Here is a 21,426-nt window from a genome sequence, read left to right on the forward strand (position 1 = left end):
TTGGAATTATAATTAGATGTATACCAGATTATCTTCCTTTACCCACCCTTAACCTTGATATTATATTTTTTTTTTCTTTCTCCTTATCTCTATATTTCATTTTAGGAAACTTTTCAAGTATTGTAATATATAAATTCTCTTCACAAATGTGTCTGCTACGTTGCTTTACCTGTCTACCCAGTTTCTCTCTTAAAGTAATATAATTTACATTTCTTTAAGTTCTATTTGATTCTTTTTCAAATTTACCTGATCTTTTTGTCACTTACTCCTTTGCTATACTCGAAACCTTCTTTTTTTCATTAAACAAATTAAATATATTTAGTTTATATTCTATACATACAAGCTTTGTAAGTCTGATTGTATAGTCTGTTGTTTTTGTTAGCACTAATTCTAGGTGATTCATTTTTCTCCCATGTTTTGTGATTTTTAGGTACGGAGTCATGAATTTCTTGGAACTTTATGCCAGAATTCTTTTGAGGAGTGGATTAAAGGTATTTTCCTTCAAAGGATTTACATTTTCTTCTGCCAGGTGCCCGGAGATATTACTAATTCAGATCACTTTAAACTAAAATTATGGTACTTAGGTCACATAGGTAACATGAATTCTGGCCAGAACATGTGGTAAGCTTTGTGGTTAAAAATTCTTCAGAAGACTTTTTTTCCCCATACTCTATTCAGAGTTAACAATGAGATAAGTAACTAACCTCCCTGTCCCATTCTTTTGGTGGTGTTTTTTCTGCTACACACAGTGCTTGGCTTCTTGATTTTATCTTTTAGCCCTTCCCCACTTTCAGAACTCCCCAACCCTGTGCAAACAATTCAAAGCCAGGTTTAAGGTGCTAAATATCAACAAATGCCCCTGCGGAAACAACTCCAGAGCTTGCTTATGTATTCAGATTCACACAATTTTGTTTCTGCCCTTAGTAAATTTACTTGATCTTTCCACAAAGCCAGCAATGTACTTTTTAAAAGATATATTACATTATTTCTAGCATTTCAGGTGTTAGGTACTTAGACTATCTAGGTATATAGTCGAAAATATTTCTAGAAATAAAAATCTTCCAGCTTCTCCACCTGCCAAATTCACTCCTTATATTCAAACACTACAAGTTTGCTATACCCAAGGAACTGAGATGTAAAAATTGATTTGTTACTAAAAGCAATTAATGGCCTTAAATTTTCTTAAAAGTACTTATGTTAACTCACCTTATCTGCCCGTCCCATGAAAGCAGGTTTGCCTGCTAATCCAAGGCAAATAGCACACACGATGCTTGACTTCCCTGTCCCGTTAGCTCCAATAATCATATTTAAGTGGGGTCCAGGAGATACTTCACAGATATCATACGTTCTGAATGGTAAAGAGGTGAAATTATTAAGCAGAGACAAAAGAATATTTTCTTTACAAAAGTACTTTTTCCTGTTTTACATTATTATCTACGAGCTTCCTCAAGTTCCTTTAAAAACCAGCTAACCTTACAAATTTAATGTTATTTATAGACTGCTTATAAACAACCTATAGAGGAAAAATCTATCAATGGAAGAAATGAAAAAGTAGCAATGCACTCTAAATACCTACACAGCTAGCATCTAACCCTTATTAGTTGCCAGCTACAGCCACAGCAACATTTAAAGCAAACTCTGATTCAGACACTTTTCTAACTTTTTTGAATACCCTGACTCGGAATCTATAAATAATGTCCTTTATCCATAGCGTTTCAGTTAGCTCTCAGGCAGCTGCCAACTAATTCCCCAAGAAGAAATGCTTAGTGTGCTACTAACCTGCTAAGTATATAAAAATTTAATCAGGTATACTTCAACTTTAATAAAGAAATTAATGATTTTGAAATGCCCAGTGATGATAAAAACAAACACAGGTGGCAAAGAAGTATTTTCTGGCAGGATTTCCAACTCCACAGCTCTACACAAATCTATCTACTTTCTTTTCAGATTCTTTGTTCTGTTAGCAGCTAGGGCTTAAAAGAACCCTTTATTATGGCTAAAATAAAAGTAGTTTGGGAACTTCAGACATCTGCATGGAACTTCTTAATCTCAACAACACATGAAGCCCCACTCTTTTAACGCTTGTGAAATCTGCACAAATGTCACACTAAATGTCACCAGTGATGCAACTGGTATTTAAGAAAATAAAAACAATAGGGAAAAGCATCAGAATTTGTGGCCTATAAAATATACACAGTTAACATAACTAGGAAAAGTTGCAGAAAACAAAACAAAGCCTCTGCATCCTAAAAACAAAAATCATTCTTCTACAATATATTTACTAGGAATGCCCTTTTGTTGAACTCCCTTTTCTCCAAGCTCCCCCTAAAAGAACTTCTGTCAAAGGCCCATGCTCTTCTGACTCCTATATACTTTGAGAGGTAACTCATGTATTCAGCACAGCCTCAGGTACTTACTATCTACATGCTGAGTCAGCACAAATGACCTATAGATGCAATTACCATCTTAACCCTGTCTGTATGTCCCACAACAGTCACCTTAAACTTAATGCACTCTGGGGCCGGCCCGTGGCTCACTCGGGAGAGTGTGGTGTTGATAACACCAAGGCCCCGGGTTCGGATCCCATATAGGGATGGCTGGTTCGCTCACTGGCTGAGCATGGTGCTGCAACACCAAGTCAAGGGTTAAGATCCCCTTACCGATCATCTTTAAAAAAAAAAAACAAAAACAAAAAACAATGCACTCAAAACCAGGGCTGGTAAGCTAGCTCAGTTGGTTAGAGCACAGCCTTTGACATCAAGATCATGGGCTCAGATCCCCATACTGGCCAGCCGCCAAAAAAAACCCACTAAACCCAACATTTTTCCCATTCAAAACCACTCTTGTGTTCTGGTGAATGTTATCATCATTCATCCCATTTCTCAAGAAACCTAGGCATTAGTTTGCATCATCTTTGATTCTTCCTATCTCTTTCACCTCTTATCTGCACCCCCATCAATCACCAAGTCTTGTGGGTAGACGTGCAAATCTGATGTCGCTTGTTAGAAAAACAAAAACTAACAGAAAAAAGAACCCTTCATTTAGCCCTACCTTCATTTTCTTCTACTTTCTACCTCCTTGCCCTATTCTCTGTTCGGACCTCTAAATTCTACCTATAATGTACTTCTTTCAGTTTCTTGATTATCTTATACTTCCCTCCTTCTCCAAGGCTTTGAATGTACTACTTCTTCAGCCTAGAAATCTTTGCCTCCAGTCCCAACTCCATGGGACCTGGTTCATTCATAGGAGTCCTTTTCTGACTCTACTCTTTTCCTGGCCATTTGGGTTCTCTAAGCCTATCCCTTCTACCTCCTTGCTAATTCTCTAACTCTACTCCTCCCAAATCCTTATTAAAATAAACAAAATCTCACTTAGCTCTGCACTTTCCAGCCCCTTTTCTTTCTCCTCTTTACATCCAAGCTTTACTTCCTCGCCCCTCATTCATTCCTCTAGGGCCTGCAAAGTTGTCTCCTTCCACTGCTTCATCAAAAGGTCAAAGATTTCCTAATTGTAAAAAAAAAGAAACAAACAAATATTTCCTTACTGCTAAATACAGTGGGGTGGGCTCTTTTCAGTCCTGTTATCTGACTTCAATGTAGCACATGATATTTTCGAAATACTCTTTTTCCTTAGCTTCCCCAGTTCTCATCTTACCTCCCTGAACAGTCTCTACTCAAGTCTGTTAGTTCCTCTTCTCACCCTTAAATGTTGGCCTTCCCCCAGGACTCTGTACATGGCTTTCCTGTCTTCCAATTTATATTTCCTTTTGGGCAATCTCAACTTCCGCAACTTCAATAATCAGCTATATGCATGATTCTCAAATCCCTCACCTGTTCACATTTTCCTCTAAGCTCCAGACCCTTATAAATTCTGCCTATGGAACATCTCTCTTAGATATCCCACAGGAAACTTCAAGTCACAGGATCTAAAGGCATTTATTATTCTTCTCCCAAAGCTGCTCCCTCTTCTGAATAGCACCTGACTAGTTAACCAAGGCGGAAACTTTGGGATAATGCTGCACTCCTCCCTTCCCCTCATACCTCATAATTATTTGTAGCCAAATCCTGTCAAATCTCTTTCCTTCCAGCTCCTACTGGGTTCAAACTCTGATTATCTCTTGCCTTCGTATTGTAAAAATCTTCTTGCCTCTGATCTTGCAGCCTTTCTAAATCATCCTCCACACTGCTTTCTGATTAACATAAATCACGTCATTCCCTGCTTAAAACACTCCTGGCTGCCTACAGGATGAAGCTAGAATTCCTTAGCACAGTTAACATATAGACCCTCTATGGTTGCCAACTTCTGTCCACCTATTCACTCACATCCTATGTTCTAGCCACACTGAAATACTTGACACTTCCCAAATATAACAAACTGTTTCTTTCAAGCAGTTCCTCCTCTTCTCAATGCTCTTCCCTTCTTTTAAGACTTTAGGGCCTTCTTTATAAAGCCCTTTCTCGCAGTTGTGGACGAAATTAACCGCTTCATCCTTTGTGGCCCCATGGCATCCTGATATATATGTTGTTACGGTATCTACCACCTTTGGCTACATTTATCTTTCCTGGATAAATGTATTACCTGGATTGAAATAACAATTCAGCTATTTATTAGCTGTGTAATCCTGGGCAAATTAACCTCTCTGAGCTTATCTCATCAACACAGATAAGCCAGAGTTGTTATGAAGAAAGTATGAGAGCTCTTTGTAAATAAAACGCCTAGCTCTGTACCTGGCACATGATAGGTGCTTGAAAAAAAAAAAAAAAAAAAAAAACCTGGTATTGTTATTACAGTTCTGTTACCTTCATGCCACTATGTGCAAGCTTTAAAAAAAAAGACCGAGAACAAATGAACTGTAAGGCTTTAGATAGACACAAGACACTTTTGTTAAAACATATTTACCAAATTCTAAAATAATAACTCGTCGTCTGAAGGGAGAGAAGAGGAACCAGGGAAGAACACAGGATTTGGAGGGGTCAAGGATCTATAGGGAGGTCCAACAATTGAGAGCAAGGTTTAATTATTTTGTACACTCTACCCCCATCCGGAACAACATTTACCATCTTTTCTACTCCTCCCTGTCCACCCGGCAAATGCCTACTCTTTAAGAATGTGTGCCACAGTATCACTGCCACTCCGATTGAACTGTTGCCTCCTCTGAGTTTCCAGGGCTGATACTTTTGTGAATTACACACCATGTCCGGGATGGGCCGCGACTCCCACCAGGTAGAGCTCTAGTCCCTAGTCCCTCCACTGCCCGCCATATGACGCCTTCAAAAACCATGGGCGGAATGAATGAAAAACTACATCACACAAAATACACACCCACCACACGTCAACCCGCTATCACCTACTCAGAAAAATTCCCACGGGAACCCCGGCCTGAATTCACAACCACACCCCCAAGCCACGTACACAGCCACACACCCCCAGCCCCACATGCAACCCGCGCCCCCGGGCCTGCGGGCCCGCTGGCCTCCCCAGCCGCGGCGCGGCCTCCGGGCCACTCACAGGAAGTTCTCCATCAAGATGCGGACGATGGAGCCCTCCACGAAAGGCCCGGACGTCTGCAGCAGCGGCGGGGCCGAATTATTTCTCTTGCTCGGGACCTCCGACGAAGGATCTCTCGGTAGAGCTCTCTTGGAGGCCAGGGGGCCGGGGGCCGACGTCTTCCTGCTCGGAGGCGCCATCCTGGCTCCCTTCGCGCCCCCGTAGCGGCTTCCGTTCCCACCGACCCGCAGCCTAAGTGCCCGGGCGCCCAACTCTCGCGCGAACTGCTCAGCGCGCGACATCCGCCCGCAAGCCCGCTCGGCGCCTGCGCAGTTCCAACCCGGCAGCGTGAGCGGCCCTTCCCCGAAGCGCCAAGTCGCCCGGGTCCTTGAAGGCGGCAGTATGGTAACGTCAGGAGGCGAGCTGCGGGCCTCAGACACTGCAGGGACGGGGCTTTTTTTGTACGTTTCGGCATTTTTCAGAGTTTTGTTTCTTTAACGCCGGAAAAGGTGTCAGTTGCGTTTAGTATGTTGAAAGCTACGTCAGCGTTTCCCGAACCTCAGTCAGGCGGTGCGGGAGGCGACGGCGGGTGGCACTCCGGATGCCCGGGGTCGCCGAGGCCGGGGATGTCCGGTCCGTCTTGCTCCGCACCTCTTGGGTGTCCCTCACCCCCGCCTGAGTGCCGAAGCACGCCCATCTTTGACTCTTCCTCTTCTCAGTTTCCTTCCCCTTTGCTCCAAATCAGGTCCCCGTCTCAAAAAAAAAAAAAAGAAAAAAAGAAAAATCAGAAAAGAGACCTTCTGAAATGGCTCTGTGCCCGTCTCTCCTTGGCATCTGGTGAAAAGACTAAACTGCACAGATTATCCTAATTGCTTTTCCAACCCTGGCTCCCTAATTTCCTGGTAAACTTCCTCCCCCAAGATTTCTAGAAATTCCCGAGCTAAGAATGCGCCCTTGTGGGATACACTAAAAAGCAAAAGTACTTCACAGGGCCTCATTTTCCAAAGTCTTGCTGTTTCAAATATTGACCTTGCAAGGACAGGAAATTTTCCCCAGGCTAGTGAGTATTTGTTGCAAGATAAGAATTGTAACACAGCAGATTGCTGGCTCAAAGACAGATGAGTTACTAATTGTTATGTAAAGATACTGAGAAATTGCTGTAAGGTCACTTAATTGTCTACTGGTTTCACTGAAAGTTACCAGCCTATATTCTTAAACTATAACACTATAATCTGTTACTCTAACTTTCTGGTCTGGAAAATAAATGCAGGAAGAGAACCCCAATTCGGGGTTAATTTCCTGAGGAAGGGATGCCTCTTGCTGGAGCGTTCCCAGGGAAGTTAACCACTTCCGGGCCTCTCAACTGCTCAGAAGAGATGGGCTTTGAGTAACCCTTTGCATCTCTGTCACCCAGGGGAAGAGGGGAGACAAATCCGTGGGGGGCGAAGCAACACAAAGCAACACGCCATCTTCATTAAGAGGGTGGTTCTGCTTCCACCTGCTCATATTCATCTGATCAGCCCTCTCGTTAAAGGTGAGAGCACTGAGGCCTGCATAGATCTTCATTCGTTAAATTAATAATGAATGTCTCATCTACAAGAGGCTGGGGACAGGGCAGTGATGGAGACTGCCAGGGTTACATACCTTTGAGTTTACATGCTGGTGTGGGAGACAGGATAGAACAAGTGAATCAACAATTGTTTAGGATAATTTCAGACTGTGATAGATGTTATGAAGAAAATAAAAGGGAATGAATGTGATGGGGAGGGAGAGAGGGGCACGGAAGGCCTTTCAGAGAAGGTGATGTTTGAGCTAAACCCTGAAGGACAAGAAGCCAAGTGTGTGAAGATCTGAGAGAGTGTTCCAGGCAAAGGGAACGGTAAAGACAAAAAATGTTGGAAGGAACGTGAAAAGGTCGATGTGGCTGCAGAGTAGTGAGCAAGGTTGCATAGCAGAGCCTTGTCCATCATGGCAGAATGTGAATTTTATTTTAAAAGCAATGGGAAGCCATTGGGTGGTTTTAAGCAGGAGAGGGACGTGATCTGGTTAAAGTTTTTTAAATGATGATTCTGGTTGCTGTGTGGAGAATGGATTGGAGGAGGGCAAACGTGGAAGTGGGGAGGCCATTCTATTGCAGTAAAACCCAGATTCCTGATTCCTAGACCAAAGCCCCTTTCCCAGGTTCCTGCTTCTTCCTCTCACACAAATGGCTCCTCTAAAAGTTTTAACCCACAAAAGCAAGTAAAAAGCATGTCATGGTTACCAGAAATAATAAATGCAAATTTAAAAAGAATACTTTTAAAACTGCTCGAACGACAAGCAGTAATGAAAACACTTAGAGCTTAGGAGAGCATGATACTGTCCTTCCCTGTGTTGCTAGTATACATTTTTTATAAAGTAGTTTAGTATTCTGCTTCAAGAGCCTTAGAAGAGTCAGATTCTTTGAAGAAGTAATTGCACTTGGGAAATCTATCCTAATGGACAAATAAGAATATAAGCAGTAGTAATGGGAGTTGAGGGCAAGGAAGCAGTCTTGTCATTTTTGTACCATGATCAATCTTCAGTGAACAAATTGAATTGTGTTTCTAAACTTGAAAGTTGAGAAGGAGCCCCTGAACTTGTGATGACTTCACAAATGCAGACACACTGAGTTTTAAACAGCTAGCCAGTCATGCTCTAACACCATCCTTTCAAAAGGAAAATGTTCTTCTTCATTTTACTTCTGATAACAAAAGCAACACTTGTTAAATGTAGAAATTTTGGAAAAACAGAGAAACAAACACACACAAAAAGGGAAATTACTTGTAATTGCTGTACCTACCCTAATCATTAGGATTTTGGTGTATGTTTGACATCTTTTTTCCTTGCATATGTATGGTATGCTCCTTTTGTTCCAAAAAGTAGGATGATACTGCCCAAGTCGTAATATATTTACTGTTACTTAAACCCCTTTTTCACACTTAATATATTATTAATAATTTTCATTGCCATTAAATATTTTTCCTTGATACTTGAACTTTTTGAAGACCCCTTATATAGTATTCCATTAAATCGATGTACCATTACCAATTTAAATAGTCTCTTTTGTTGGACTCTATGGCTGGAAGTTAATATGAACCAAGTATACTCTAGCAGACCATACTAGCTCAGTGCTTCCTAACATCCTTTAAAAATTTCAGGCACCCATAAAAGTATACACAGTTTTCTTGCCACATCTGGATTCTTCAATTCCACTGGGGAAAACCATCTTGAAAGGGTTAATGTTAAAGAGGCAAAGAGAGAAGATCTTTGGAAATAGAATATCAGCCAGAATCTGATGCTAATGAATGAGTGAGCCACAACTGAGCCACAACAGCTAATCCTTTAAAGTACTTCCGAGGGTTTAAAGTCAGTCATCAGCTAACTTCATCACCCCCTCCTTGTTAGCTGGTAGATGTGACAAAGCAATTGTATTTAACTTTCTGAGCAAGGAGTAAGTGACCAGGGGCCATTTTCAGCCTTCCAGTTCTGCAAAAACTTTAAAACTGACACAAACAAAAAACTGGCAGAAATGGGCAGGGTCAAGAATTATAAATATATCTCACTTCACCATCAGAATATCATTTTCTTAGTCTATCTAGGCTGCTGCAAGAAAATACCAGACTGAATAGTTTATAAAAAACAGAAATTAGTTGCTCACGTTCTGGAGGCTGAGAAGTCCAAGATCAAGGTGCAGGCACATTCAATGTCTGGTCATGGCCCACTTTCTCCTAGACAGTGCCTTCCCACTGTGTCCTCACATGGCTGTCTTTTCAGTCCTTTAGAAGGGCACTAATCCTGTTCATGAGGGCTCCACCTGCATGACCTAGTTACCTCCCAAAGATATCTCTGTCTAATACCATCATATTGAGGGTTAGGTTTGAACATATAAATTTTGGGAGGACACAATCATTCAGACTGTATCATCCGTCTTCTGTATTTTCTTTCTTGGCTTTACTCCAAGCCTTTGATAATGATGTCACAATAGCAAGAAAGTGGGGCAAGATACACAGAATAGAACTCTGCCGAGAACCTCTCTAACTGAGATGGTTTCCTATTCCTGTCCTTACAAGAACCCCCACAGGTTCACAGGAATAATCTCCTCTAGTTTATATGACAAGTGAGAAGGAGTATTACTTTTGCTTTTGGCAAATTCATAAGGTGGAAGGTGAACCCTCATCGCCTGAAGGGGAGAGAAGAAGTCAGATGCTAAAACCTAAATACATAGCAACCTATCCCCCCACACCCCTCCACTTCTAATCCTTCTAATCAATCTAGTTAAAAAACTGTTGGGGGAGAGGTAGGCAGGGATGAGGGATTCTGAGAAGAACCATGCCCTTCCCACAGGGAACTAAAGCCCCATACAGCAGGCTTCTGCTAGAGATAAGGATACTTTAATTCTGAAGTTTTAAAATTTTTAAAAATTTGTTTCAAACATCATACAAAAGTTTAAAACAATAAAAATGTCTACATCTTCTCACTGTAGTAGTATTCGTGTTGGGATTGGTTGTAGTAACAGCTATAGAATTGGTAGTACTAATACTAACAGCATTTACCACACACTGGCTACTGTTCTAAGCAGTTTTTCATATTTAATTTCTATACGCTGGATCAATGTCTCAGTGTCTCAGACTGGCCTTTTTCTAAAATTTCCATCTCAGTTGCAAAACCAACTGAAAGATGCAAAAAGTCATCAAGAATTAATGTGAGGTTTTAAGAGTTCTTTGTGATATGCCACGATAGAGAGCCTAGTGATAAATGGGCCTTCATCTCTTTTGAGGATATAAAATGAGAAAATAGCATTCGATTTTTCTGGAAGAACTGACCTTCAGTTTCAGAAAGATAATGAACGAGGCGCTAAAGTGCTGTGTGTGATCTCCTCCTCTGCAAGTCTTTGCAGATTGAACCACTAGCCCACCTTGCCCAGGCGAGGGCAGGGACATAAGCAGAGCCCTGGGAGGTTGCAGGGGAGAGCGAGTGTTTCCCCTCACTCTCTGTTACTTCCCAAAGGAAAGAAAGTCAGTGGTTATCAGACTGTGGTAAAACTGTCAAATCCAGCTACATAAATCATAAAATAAGTGAGTTCTTTGGTCACCTAGAGTTTCACTTCTGTCCCAGCACCTACCAAGCTGGGATGCTGCTGAATGCTCCCATCAACTTGTGGATTTCAAGTTCTCACTGCCAGAGCTTTCATTGGTAGCCATAAATTTCTATTTAGAATTAAAATTGTATTTGTATTTTCGTTATCATTTTAGAAAATTTGAAAATACAAAAAGCACAAAGCAGAAGCCAACAATTATTCATCCATTTTCCTACAATCAAGAATCAACATTGTTAACAATTTGGCATTTTTTCCGATCTTTTCTTCTATTATCCATTTTTTTAAAAATTACACATGGAACATTATAATTACATTCTCCTCTTAAAAATGAGAACAATACAGATGAAATTAGTGTGCATTTCACTTTTTTCCTCCCTCAATCTTTTTCCTGCATCCTTTATCCCCCAGAGTTAACTAGTCATATTCACTTGTTCAGTGTATAATATAATGTCCTTTCAGGGCATTTTTATATTTTACATGCATATTTTATATCTACAGAAGATATGTAGCAATATTTTGAGGGTGAATGCATTACAAAAATGTTATTACATAAACAAAATATATACATACATATATAAATGTATTAACATAAAAATACAAGAATAGTTATACAGCTTAGTTTTTTATTCAAAAATATATTTTTGAGATGTATCCACATTGACATCTGTAAATCTGGTTTCCTTTCAACTGCTGTAGAGTTTTTGTGTGAATATATCATACTTTATCCATTATTCTATTGATTTGACATATAGATTGCCTCTAATTTTTCATTTTTATAAATAGTAATTCAGGAAACATCCTCAGATATGTCTTTATGTACATGTGTAAGCATTTTTCTAGTATAGATACCAAAAATAAGAATTGCTAGGCCATATACCATACTTATTACCCTCCTTTACTCTCTTGATATTGTGGATTATTATTGCTTGTGGCAAATTTCTTGGTAATATGATCATTTGAAAGTTGCATCAAAATAAAATTTATCTTTGTTTTCCTCTCACTAGCATTGGCTTTGGCTTGTTAGCTATTCTCTCTGTCTCGTACTCTTACACTTACGCATACACCTACACACACACACACACATAAATATCCTTTCTTCACAGTGCCCTCTCTTTTCTTCACCAGATCCAGGTCTCGTGAAGCCTGAAGCTTATATGATTTTTGAAGCCCACTCTGAAAAAAATACAAAATTAGAAATACAAAATTAGGATAGTGATTATTTAGAATGAGAGAAAAAATCATAACCTCAGCACTGTGACCATTGGGGATAGATAGAATTCTTTGTTAGGGAAGGGGAGGCAGCTGTCCCATGCATCGGAGGGTGTTCAGCAGTATCTTGGCCTCTACTTACTAGATGCCAGTAGCACTTCCCCCATTTTGGCAACCAGAAATGTTCCAGATATTTCCAAATGTCTCTTAAGGGGTAAACTGCCCCAGTTGAGAACCACAGCTCTAAACCTACCTGCTCTTTGAGAGTATAGAAAAAGAAACACTCTCTAACTCCTCTTATGTGTCTAACTGTGCCTAAAACCAGACAAAGAAATTAAAGAAAATGAAAATTTTCCATCAGTCTTACTCATGAACATACAGCAATATCTAGCCAAGTCTGAAAGAGTAAATATACCATGACCTAATTGGGTTTATTGAAAGAATTTAATTTTAATTAAATACTAGCAAATCAAATCAATTAATGTGATTCTTCACATTAAAAGACTGAAGCAGAAAAAGCATCATTTTCAACACACTGAATGTGTGTTAAAATTTCTAGGTAACTGAAATTTCTAGGTAACTGAAGTATAAACTACCTTTAACCAATAAAGGGCAACTTCAAAAACCATCAGTAAACTCATATTCGATAACAACATTTTTAGAAATTCTGTGAATATAGGAATAAACAAACTCAGTTTCTCCTACTATACTCTCACCACACATTTTTTTTTTTTTTTTTTTTTGGCAACTGGCCTGGAACGGGATCCGAACCCTTAACTTTGGTGTTATAACACCAAGTTTTAACCAACTAAGCTAACCAGCCAGCCCACAGACGTGTGGGGGATTCCCCCCACAACCGAGCAAGCAATCAGTTCTGCAGTGGATACCAGCTGGGTGTCCTCCAATTCAGTTTTGATACTATATACCTGGAGATGGCATCAGATCCCAGAGGTTGAGGGCCCAGACTCACAAGAATGACCCCCACTTCCGATGCCCATTGCAAGTCCCAAGTTGTTTTACCTGTGCCTCTGACTGACAGCTATTAATCAGGATTCCCATGCCTGCCTCTTGGTTTTGGTTAATTTGCTAGAGCAACTCACAGAACTCAGTGAAATACTTACATTCATTGGTTTATTATAAAGGATATTACAAAGGATACAGATGAAGAGATACATAGGGCAAGGCACGTGGGAAGGGGCACAAATCTTCCGTGCCCTCTCCAGGCACACCACCCCCCTCCAGGAACTTCCATGTGTTCAGCTACCAGGAAGATCTCCCAACCCAGTCCTTGTGGGTTTTTAATGGAAGTAGGCATAATTAATTATATCATTGACCATTGGTCAATTAAGTCCTTTTGGGTTTTTAATGGAAGTAGCCATAATTAATTAAATCATTGAACATTGGTAATCAACTCAACCTTCACCTCCTCTCCCTTCCTTCTCCCTGCCTTGGTGTTTTTGATAACCAGCCCCCATCCTGAAGTTGCCTAGGGGCTGCCAGCCATCAGTCAACCCATTAGTATACAAGAGATATTTATTACTTTGGAGATTCCAAAGATTTTAGAAGTTGTATGTCAGGAAACAGGGACAAAGACCAAATATATATTTCACAATATCACAGAATTATCCTCTTAAAATCCTCTTAAATTCAGGAACAAGTTAAGAATGACACTCTTACTACTTCTATCGAGCACTGTATTGGATATCTTAGCCTGCTGGTTAAGAAAAGAGAGCAGATAGAAGAGTTGAAAGGGAAAAACCAAAACTGGCCTTATTAAGAATCTGATCTCATAGGAAAATTAAATTGTGGTAGGCAGAATAATGGCCCCACAAACATGGCCACATCCTAATCCCTGAAACTTGTGAATATGTTACTTGACATGCCAAAAGGGAATTTAGAGATGTGATTAAATTAAGCATCTTGAGATGGGGCAATTATTCTGGAACATCCAGGTGGACCCAATGTAACCACAAGATTACATTGTCCTTATAAGAGGGAGACAGGAGGGTCACAGTCAGAGAAGGAGATGTAATGGTGGAAGCAGATATCACAGTGATGCCACAGCTAGGAGGAGGCCACGAACAAAGAATGCAGGGAGCTTCTAGAATCTGGAAATAAACAGGCATTTTGCATAAGGTGAAACTTGAATGATCATGAAATATGAAAAGATGCTCAATTTCATTCATAAACAGAGATATGCAAATGAAAACTTCAATGAAAAATTTCACAGTGAGCACATTGGCAAAAATCAAAACGTCTGATACTAGTAAGTTTTGGTACTCATCTCTACTGGTAAGGGCAGTGTAGATTAGTGCAGCCACTTGGAAAACAGTATAACTTAGTAAAAGTGTACATACGCTACAAACCAGCAATCCATATACCTGATATATAACCAAAGGAAATTCTCTCACATGGGTACCTATATAAGAATATTTTAGCAGCATTGTTCACAATAGCGAAAACTGGAAACAACCCAAATATTCATCCACAGTAGGACAGGTTAATAAACTGCAGTATAATTATTAATGAAATACCATACTATCATGAAAATGAATTAACTACAGTTAGAAATTTAATATGGCTGAGTCTTGAAAACATAATTTTGAGCAAAAAAGACAAGTTTCAGATGAATACAGTGATTTTATCTGTATAATTTTTAAAAGCCAGAAACACTAAGCAATATATTATTAAGGTGTATATATAGAAGTTAGGACTATAAAATGAAAAGTAAAAAAAGTGATTAACATGAATTTTAGGAAAATGGTTACTTCTCTGGGAGAAGAAAGCATATGTGATTGGGGAGTAGTAGACAAAGTACTTCAAAGTTGTTGATAATGTTCTATTTCTCCCACCGTGTCAATGGTACATGAGTGTTCATTTTATTATTATTCCTTAATATTTACATACTTTTTATCTACACACTTTTACAGTTATGTTTCAAATAAGTTTAAACATTTTAAATGACAAAATAATAAAGAGAAAATCTATAGTGTATCGATGTAATTCGCCATATTAATAGATTAAAGGGAAAAATCATTATCTCAGCACATGCAAAGAAACATCTGATAAAGTTCAATGTTTATTTGAAATTAATCTTTAGAAAACTAGGAATGAGACTGAAATTTTTTCACTTGATAAATGCTAAATATCGAAAACCTAGAGAACATACCGTAATAAATGGAGATGCTTCCAATTCATCCTCATTAAGATCAAAAGAAAGATGCCCCTGATGATGGTAGATAATGCACTAAGATGAGAAAAGTCATTAAGAGATTTAAAGATTCTGTGCTGGTGTTTCTCTCCTTGCACCTCTGCTTTGTCGGTCCACACCCTCCAACCTGTTCTGTGCCCTGGGATCCTGACTTCTATGAACTGCAGCATTTAGGCTCTCTTGCCTTCTGACTTGGGATCAGCCAGTGGGAGGCACTAGCGGGAGACCGATCATCGTTTTGGCAGTGGCTGTGTTCCTCCACCCATGCACACAGCCCCTGTCACACAAAGCCCTTTTCCCATGGCTACAGCTCTTTCTGGGTTTGCTCCCTTGTCCCTTCAGGCCTATCTGCTGGCTGCTTCTAACTGCCGCATAAAATGCAGTAAAGAACAAAACATGCTGATAGCCTGCTACGCTCAACTCACAGTGGAACCTGAGCGCATTCATGGAATGTTTTAAGGCCACCAAAGTAGGCTCTCAGGGTAGAGGTCACCTTTTGCATACTGGGTTCTGGTTTTGATTTGCTAGTCTAGTTCTTGAGATGCTTGCAGAGATGATTTATTCCTTCCCTATTGAATGTTTGTTTTTTATTTTAATAATTTACAGTCTTTATATTTTCTCCTTCCTTTTTACTTTCTTTAGATTTTATCTGTTCTTTTCCTAGCTTTTTGAGTTGGATGCTTGTCTCGGTAGTTTTCCTTTTTCTGTTTTGACTTAATTACTTAAGTCGATAAAATTTTCCTTGTATATTAATTTAGCTACATGCCACAAATTTTGATATGTGGTACTTTTACTATGATATACGCGTGTGTGTGTATATATATATATATAGTCATACATCTATACACACATATACAAGGGTACTTCAAAAAAATTCATGGAAACATTTGTATTATGTTTTAATTCTATTTTTCCATGAACTCTTTGAAGTACTGTATATATGGAAAACACATGATTTCTTCCTTCTTTATCCGAAAATGTCATTATTTTGTCTTTACTCCTGAACAATAAAATTCCCAGTTGACATTATTTTCTCTCAATATTTTATAGATTTTATCCCATTGTCTTCTCACTTCCTTCATTATTAAGTTTCATTTTAATTTTCATTCATTTGTAGTTCATCTGTCTTTTCATTCTGGTTGCATTTATAATCTCTTTGTAGTATTCCACAATTTTATAACGATTATTTTTATTTATATTGCTCAGAATTCATTAGACTTCATGATTCTGAACACTTTTATCTATAACCAGTTCTGAAACAGTTTCAAATATTCTTCCCTGAATATTACCTCTCCCTCATTCTCTCTTTGTGGAACTTTTATTTTAATACATAAACATAAAAATTTTCTTCATATTTTCCATGTTTTAAATCTTTCTGTACTACATTCTGGTTTATTACCTTATATTCCAGTTCATCAGTTTTCTTTTATGAATGCTAGTTTTGCCTAATTGGTTGTTTGCCTTTTCTACTGAGTTTTTAATTTTAATGACTACATATATAGTAACACCGTACTCTAACCAACTGGCCTAACCAGCCAGCCCTTAATGATTATATATTTTATGTGCAGAAGTTCTATTTGGTTCTCTTTAAAATCTACCTGCTTTTTTTTTATAGTATTGGCTTTTGTTATGCTTTTAATGCTTTTTTTTTCTTAATCCTTTTGAAAATACTTATTTTAAAGTGTCTATTAAAAATTTCCATTTTATGAAGACTTGGGTATCCAGTTCTGCTGTTTGTTGACAGCTGATTTTTCCTCCTAGTAAATTGTTTCACTAAATACTTTATAATTTTGGATTGTGAGTCCTCCTTCAGTGCAGTTTTACATGTGGGAACTCCCTGTAGCCTAGGTTGAGTGCATAGCCCTCTAAACAAAGTTTATATTAGTTTCTTCCAGGTGCCCAAGGGTATCACTAGCCAGGGACTTATTTTCTTGTTAAATTTTGAGCTTATAGATTCCCAGATCATATAGCAGGGTACTTCCGTGCTCCGAACTCGTGCAATATAGTTAGGGATTCTCAAGGAAGAACTCTTATCCCTACTCCACAATCCAAATGGAGAAAGGTAAGTATCCTGGTTGTTTCCCTGTGCTGGAGGGAAGATGTTTATTTTTACATTTTTTCTATCTTACCCTTTTTGTGAAAATGTAGTTTTTGGTCTTATTTGAGGGGGTCTCGGTTCTATCCTCCCTACATTCGGCAGGCTCTATTCTGATCTCTTTATGGGTGTTAAGAGCCTAGGCCCTCAGTTTACCAAGACTGACAGCACCCCTCCAGGTAGCTATTATGTCAGCTTATGTGCTCATATCTCTGCTTTTCAGTTCTCTTTTTTTTAAGTGGGAGAGGGTGCAGCGGGGCTGGATGTTTCCTTTCCTTTCTTACCAGCTTAATTATTCATTTACAATAAGTTCGTCAAATTTCACCAGCACACCAATGCTGTGGGGGGAGTGCATACGTGCACGTGCACATGCACAGGTGCATGGAGAGGGGTCAGATTATCCATTCTGCCATACTGAACACCTTCATATTCTCAAACATATATTTCTTGCCCTATTTTTAAATTTAATTTTTTGAATGAGCAATATATTTATATGTTACTAAGTATACACTGTGAGTATACTCATTCACATTCCTTTCTCCATCTGCCTCATTTCTCCCCTCGCCCTTTTTTGCTATGTTTTCTTATAGTTTTTATGAGACTTTTGGCCTGGATTTGAATTCATTGCATATTATAAAATAGGCAACTATCCAGTGTGCAGCCTGGTGGTTTATGAAATGTTAGACGATGAGATTATCTGGGGAGAGTAATGTCTTGACAAGTATATAAAATGTCTTGACAAGTGAACCAAAGAGAACCATTATACCCCTTATGATTTTTGGAGCCAAATGCTTTTACTGGGTGTTTGTTTTTTTAATCCAGAAATATTTGTTGAGTATGCTAGGCAGTGGGGTACAAAGCTGAAGAAGTGAAGTGACCATTCTTGAGGAGATGGGCATGTAGACAAGAAGCTGGGTTTAGCATTGAAGAACCATTATGCAGCTCTGAAGAACCATTAACAACACTACAGTGGGAAGAGCAAAGGTGAAGGCAGTGCCAGCTGCTGGTTCACATGAGTCTCCTGCTGCTAGTAAAAAGAAAAAGATGATAAAATGGCAACATTATATGATGGCTTTATCCTTAAGATGGCACTATAAACTCACAATTCCTTTGTAGAGAAAGAATATGTAAAAATAACTGGGTTTTATCCAAAATATCACTGAAACCTTATAAACTAGAATGGCTTTTGTGTGTCAGAGACTGTTCTAAGTGCTCATATGTATTATTCTCATTTAATCTTTACAGCAACCTTAAGTAGGAACATGTATTTGCCCCATTTTGCAGACTAGGAAAAGGAGCATGAGTGGGAGTAAGTGACTTGCCCTCAGTCACATAGCTTGTCAGTGGCAGATCCAGGATTTAAATGGAGACAGCCTTGTAGAGCTAGGGTTGGGTCTGGAGCTCATAGACCCCTCAAGCCCATTGTCTAGGCTGGGTAACAAACCCTTCACATGCAGGTCTACAAGCTAGGTAACCAGCAAATAGGTCCTTGGAGCCATGGTTGAAGAAAAAGTAGTGTTTGTTCAGTACACGCACACAACACACAACACACACACACACACACACACACACACACACACACACACACACACACACACACACACACACACACACACACACACCCTCTGAGAGTTACGCAGTCCAAAGAGAAACTCAGAAACTCAACTGCTACCAGCAAAGTCCAAAGAAAAACTGACTGGCTGCCAGCAAAGTAAATATGATCTCTTTTTAGATGTGAGCTCTCCCAGCCAGCACTGCTTCACAAACTCTCCAACACAAGAATATCAACAAAACTAAAAAGATACATTGGAGCTCATGTGCACTAACTCCACCTCCACACACAATTTGTTTACAAAGAACGTGCTGCACCACACCCAACGAGACCTAAGGCGAGGGGGCCTGACCAAACCATTCCACTTTCCCAACAAGCCTGAATCCAGAAACTGTGTGTCTAATCACCGTGCTATATAACCTTGTTATAGTAATACACAGGTTGAAAATGCAGTGTCATTAGAACTATCAGTTACAAAAACTCATTTTTTCCCAATTCTGGTTAAATTGCATAGGGAAACTGGTCTCCTACATGGGAATGAGAAGTCACAGACCCCAGGTGTTAGCCCTGAGAGGGTGAGAGAGGACTTGAGCAAGGCCTCTGCGACTCTGCATTAGTGGGTCTCTGCTGGTTCTCACTGCTCTCTTCAGACTGCACCCAGGAGGCTGCCCAGCCCTCCCATAGTATCCTGGGAGTATGACCACTTGGTACTTAGCACTTTGAATTATGTTGACTGGATGATATCTCTGTTTTCCTCACTAATCTGTGAGCATCTTTGTAACCTCCATGCTCAGTATCAAGCCTGGAGCATACATTTCTCAAGAAATCTTCGCTGAACCTTTTCTTCTTCCGTATTAAACCAAGCCCTGCATCAGAGGCACTATTTTCTCAGCATCCTCTCCTTCATTCCCTTCTATACACAAATAATCTCTACTGCAGACAACAAATTAGAGGGAAAAAGGCAATCTGTGTGAGAAAACAGTTTCTATTTGAAACACTTGTATGTTTTGGCACTGCTGAGAACCGCAAGAAATGCAAATACAAGGCTTAACTAATTAAGCAGTACCTACTAGCTAGCATGCCTTCCCCTAGGGCATTTCTAAACCTGAGAAAATTATACTGCACGTAATATCCTTCCACATTTTCATCCAGGTGAAATATAGTTAAAATAAATGCCAAGGACAACCTGGAAAGGGAAACGAAGCAACAAATAATTGAATCTTGCAGGAGTGTAAATGAGGGAACGCAAGTTAATCAGCTCACTTTCCACCCCCTCTTTTCTCTTGTAGGAACTTCAGGTTGTTTCTTAGCAACAACTGGTAATAATTACCTCCTTCCTTTCTGCCCTAAATCAGTACCAAGTACCTCAACCCCCACTTTTTTTTTGTCCCAATTCCCAAACCAGGCATCTCAAGTGGTATTCCTGGTTTGGCAATTTTTGGGGATATTTTGGTAGCCAAGAAATCCTCTTGAAAGAGGGAAACTTGGAAATATGTGATTAAAGTTTAAATCAGTATTGAGGATGAAGTTGGTAGGAGAGCTGGCAGGTTCAGGAGGCAACCTTGTAAGGATTAGGACACAGGTTTGGCAGTAAAACACCCAGGTTCAAACCCAGGCCCCACACTAGCTAGATCTTGGAGAGATTTAGTTTCCCCATTTATAAAATGAAAATATACTAGGATCTACATCATGGGCTGTTGACAGGATTAAAAGAGCAAATTCATGTAAAGGTCTTTGAACAAGATCTGAAAATAGTAAATATTTGTTGGGAAAATATAGGAAAAATGGTCAGGGCCCCTCAGATGTTCAGAATCTTGCCGAGCATTTGATGTAAATAGGCACATGCGCTCAGGTGTTCCTTGGTTATCGTCTAGTGTAATTGCACATGTGCACCCAGGTGTCCTGGGTTATGGACTTAAGTATAAGGATGAGTGGCTCTGATCCACGGGGCCTCCCATCCCCGGAATGCCCCCCCATGGGGGGGCATGGGGAGGGTGCTGCTGCTAGTGCCCTTGGGACCCTCCACATGGCCACTGCCACTGCCGGACCTGTAAGCTACCGGACCTGTAAGCTGCTGCCGCTGAAGAAGCTAAGGACTGAGCTCATGTTACCTGCCAACAGCGCCTGGAATCTTTCCCAATTACCTAGCATGGACCTGCATGTGAGGGGTCTGGGGACCCAGCCTGGCATGTGAGGGGTCTGGTGACCCAGTCTGTACAATGGGTTCGGAGGGTCTGAGCCCTAGCTCTGACAATATAAATAGAAACTTAGTATAACTAAAATAATGAAACATTTTAGCTTTAGTTATGATTTACCTTACTTTAAGGTATTCAACAAATGTTAGCTACGATTATTACTATGGATTTATGTCACCAGCAAGGAGGCCAGTAAATGACTTCAGTCATTCACCACATATTTACTATGCACCAGATGCTATGTTAGGTCATGGAAACACAATCTTCATTCCTTTGTTCAGCAAATACCACTACAGCTCTGGACAGGGATAATGCTTTGAGGGAACTATGATGCCTCGTATGCAGTTGAATTGGTCAACATGTTGAAATCTTCCTTTCCTAAGGTTTCAACTCTGTTTAGAAATTTCTCCCCTATGGGTAATTTTAATCATCATGATAGAAAGAATTTGATTCACAAAACTTTGTTTTATTATACAATTTTATTTTCTCCATAAACCTCAGGATTTTTTTGTATACTTAAGCATTTTTTGTTTTCTAAGGAATGTGGCATTTAGAGAG

The 21,426-nt window shown here is 39.6% G+C and overlaps 1 protein-coding gene across 2 annotated transcripts in view; it reads right to left on the reverse strand.

Annotated features, from left to right (window-relative positions):
* Nucleotides 1-5,726, reverse strand: part of SMC5 (structural maintenance of chromosomes 5) — a 103,485-nt gene extending 97,759 nt beyond the window's left edge. For both annotated transcript variants that reach the window (XM_063081016.1, XM_063081015.1), the window contains exons 1-2: nt 5,509-5,726; nt 1,207-1,348 (exon numbers count right to left, since the gene is read on the reverse strand). In XM_063081016.1, coding sequence (XP_062937086.1) covers nt 1,207-1,348; nt 5,509-5,687 — 321 coding nt within the window. In that variant the 5' untranslated portion in view covers nt 5,688-5,726. The remainder of the gene's footprint in view (nt 1-1,206; nt 1,349-5,508) is intronic.
* Between the last annotated feature and the right edge of the window lie 15,700 nt (nt 5,727-21,426).

The sequence above is a fragment of the Cynocephalus volans genome, chromosome 16, assembly GCF_027409185.1.
Source record: "Cynocephalus volans isolate mCynVol1 chromosome 16, mCynVol1.pri, whole genome shotgun sequence".
Lineage (NCBI taxonomy): Eukaryota > Metazoa > Chordata > Mammalia > Dermoptera > Cynocephalidae > Cynocephalus > Cynocephalus volans.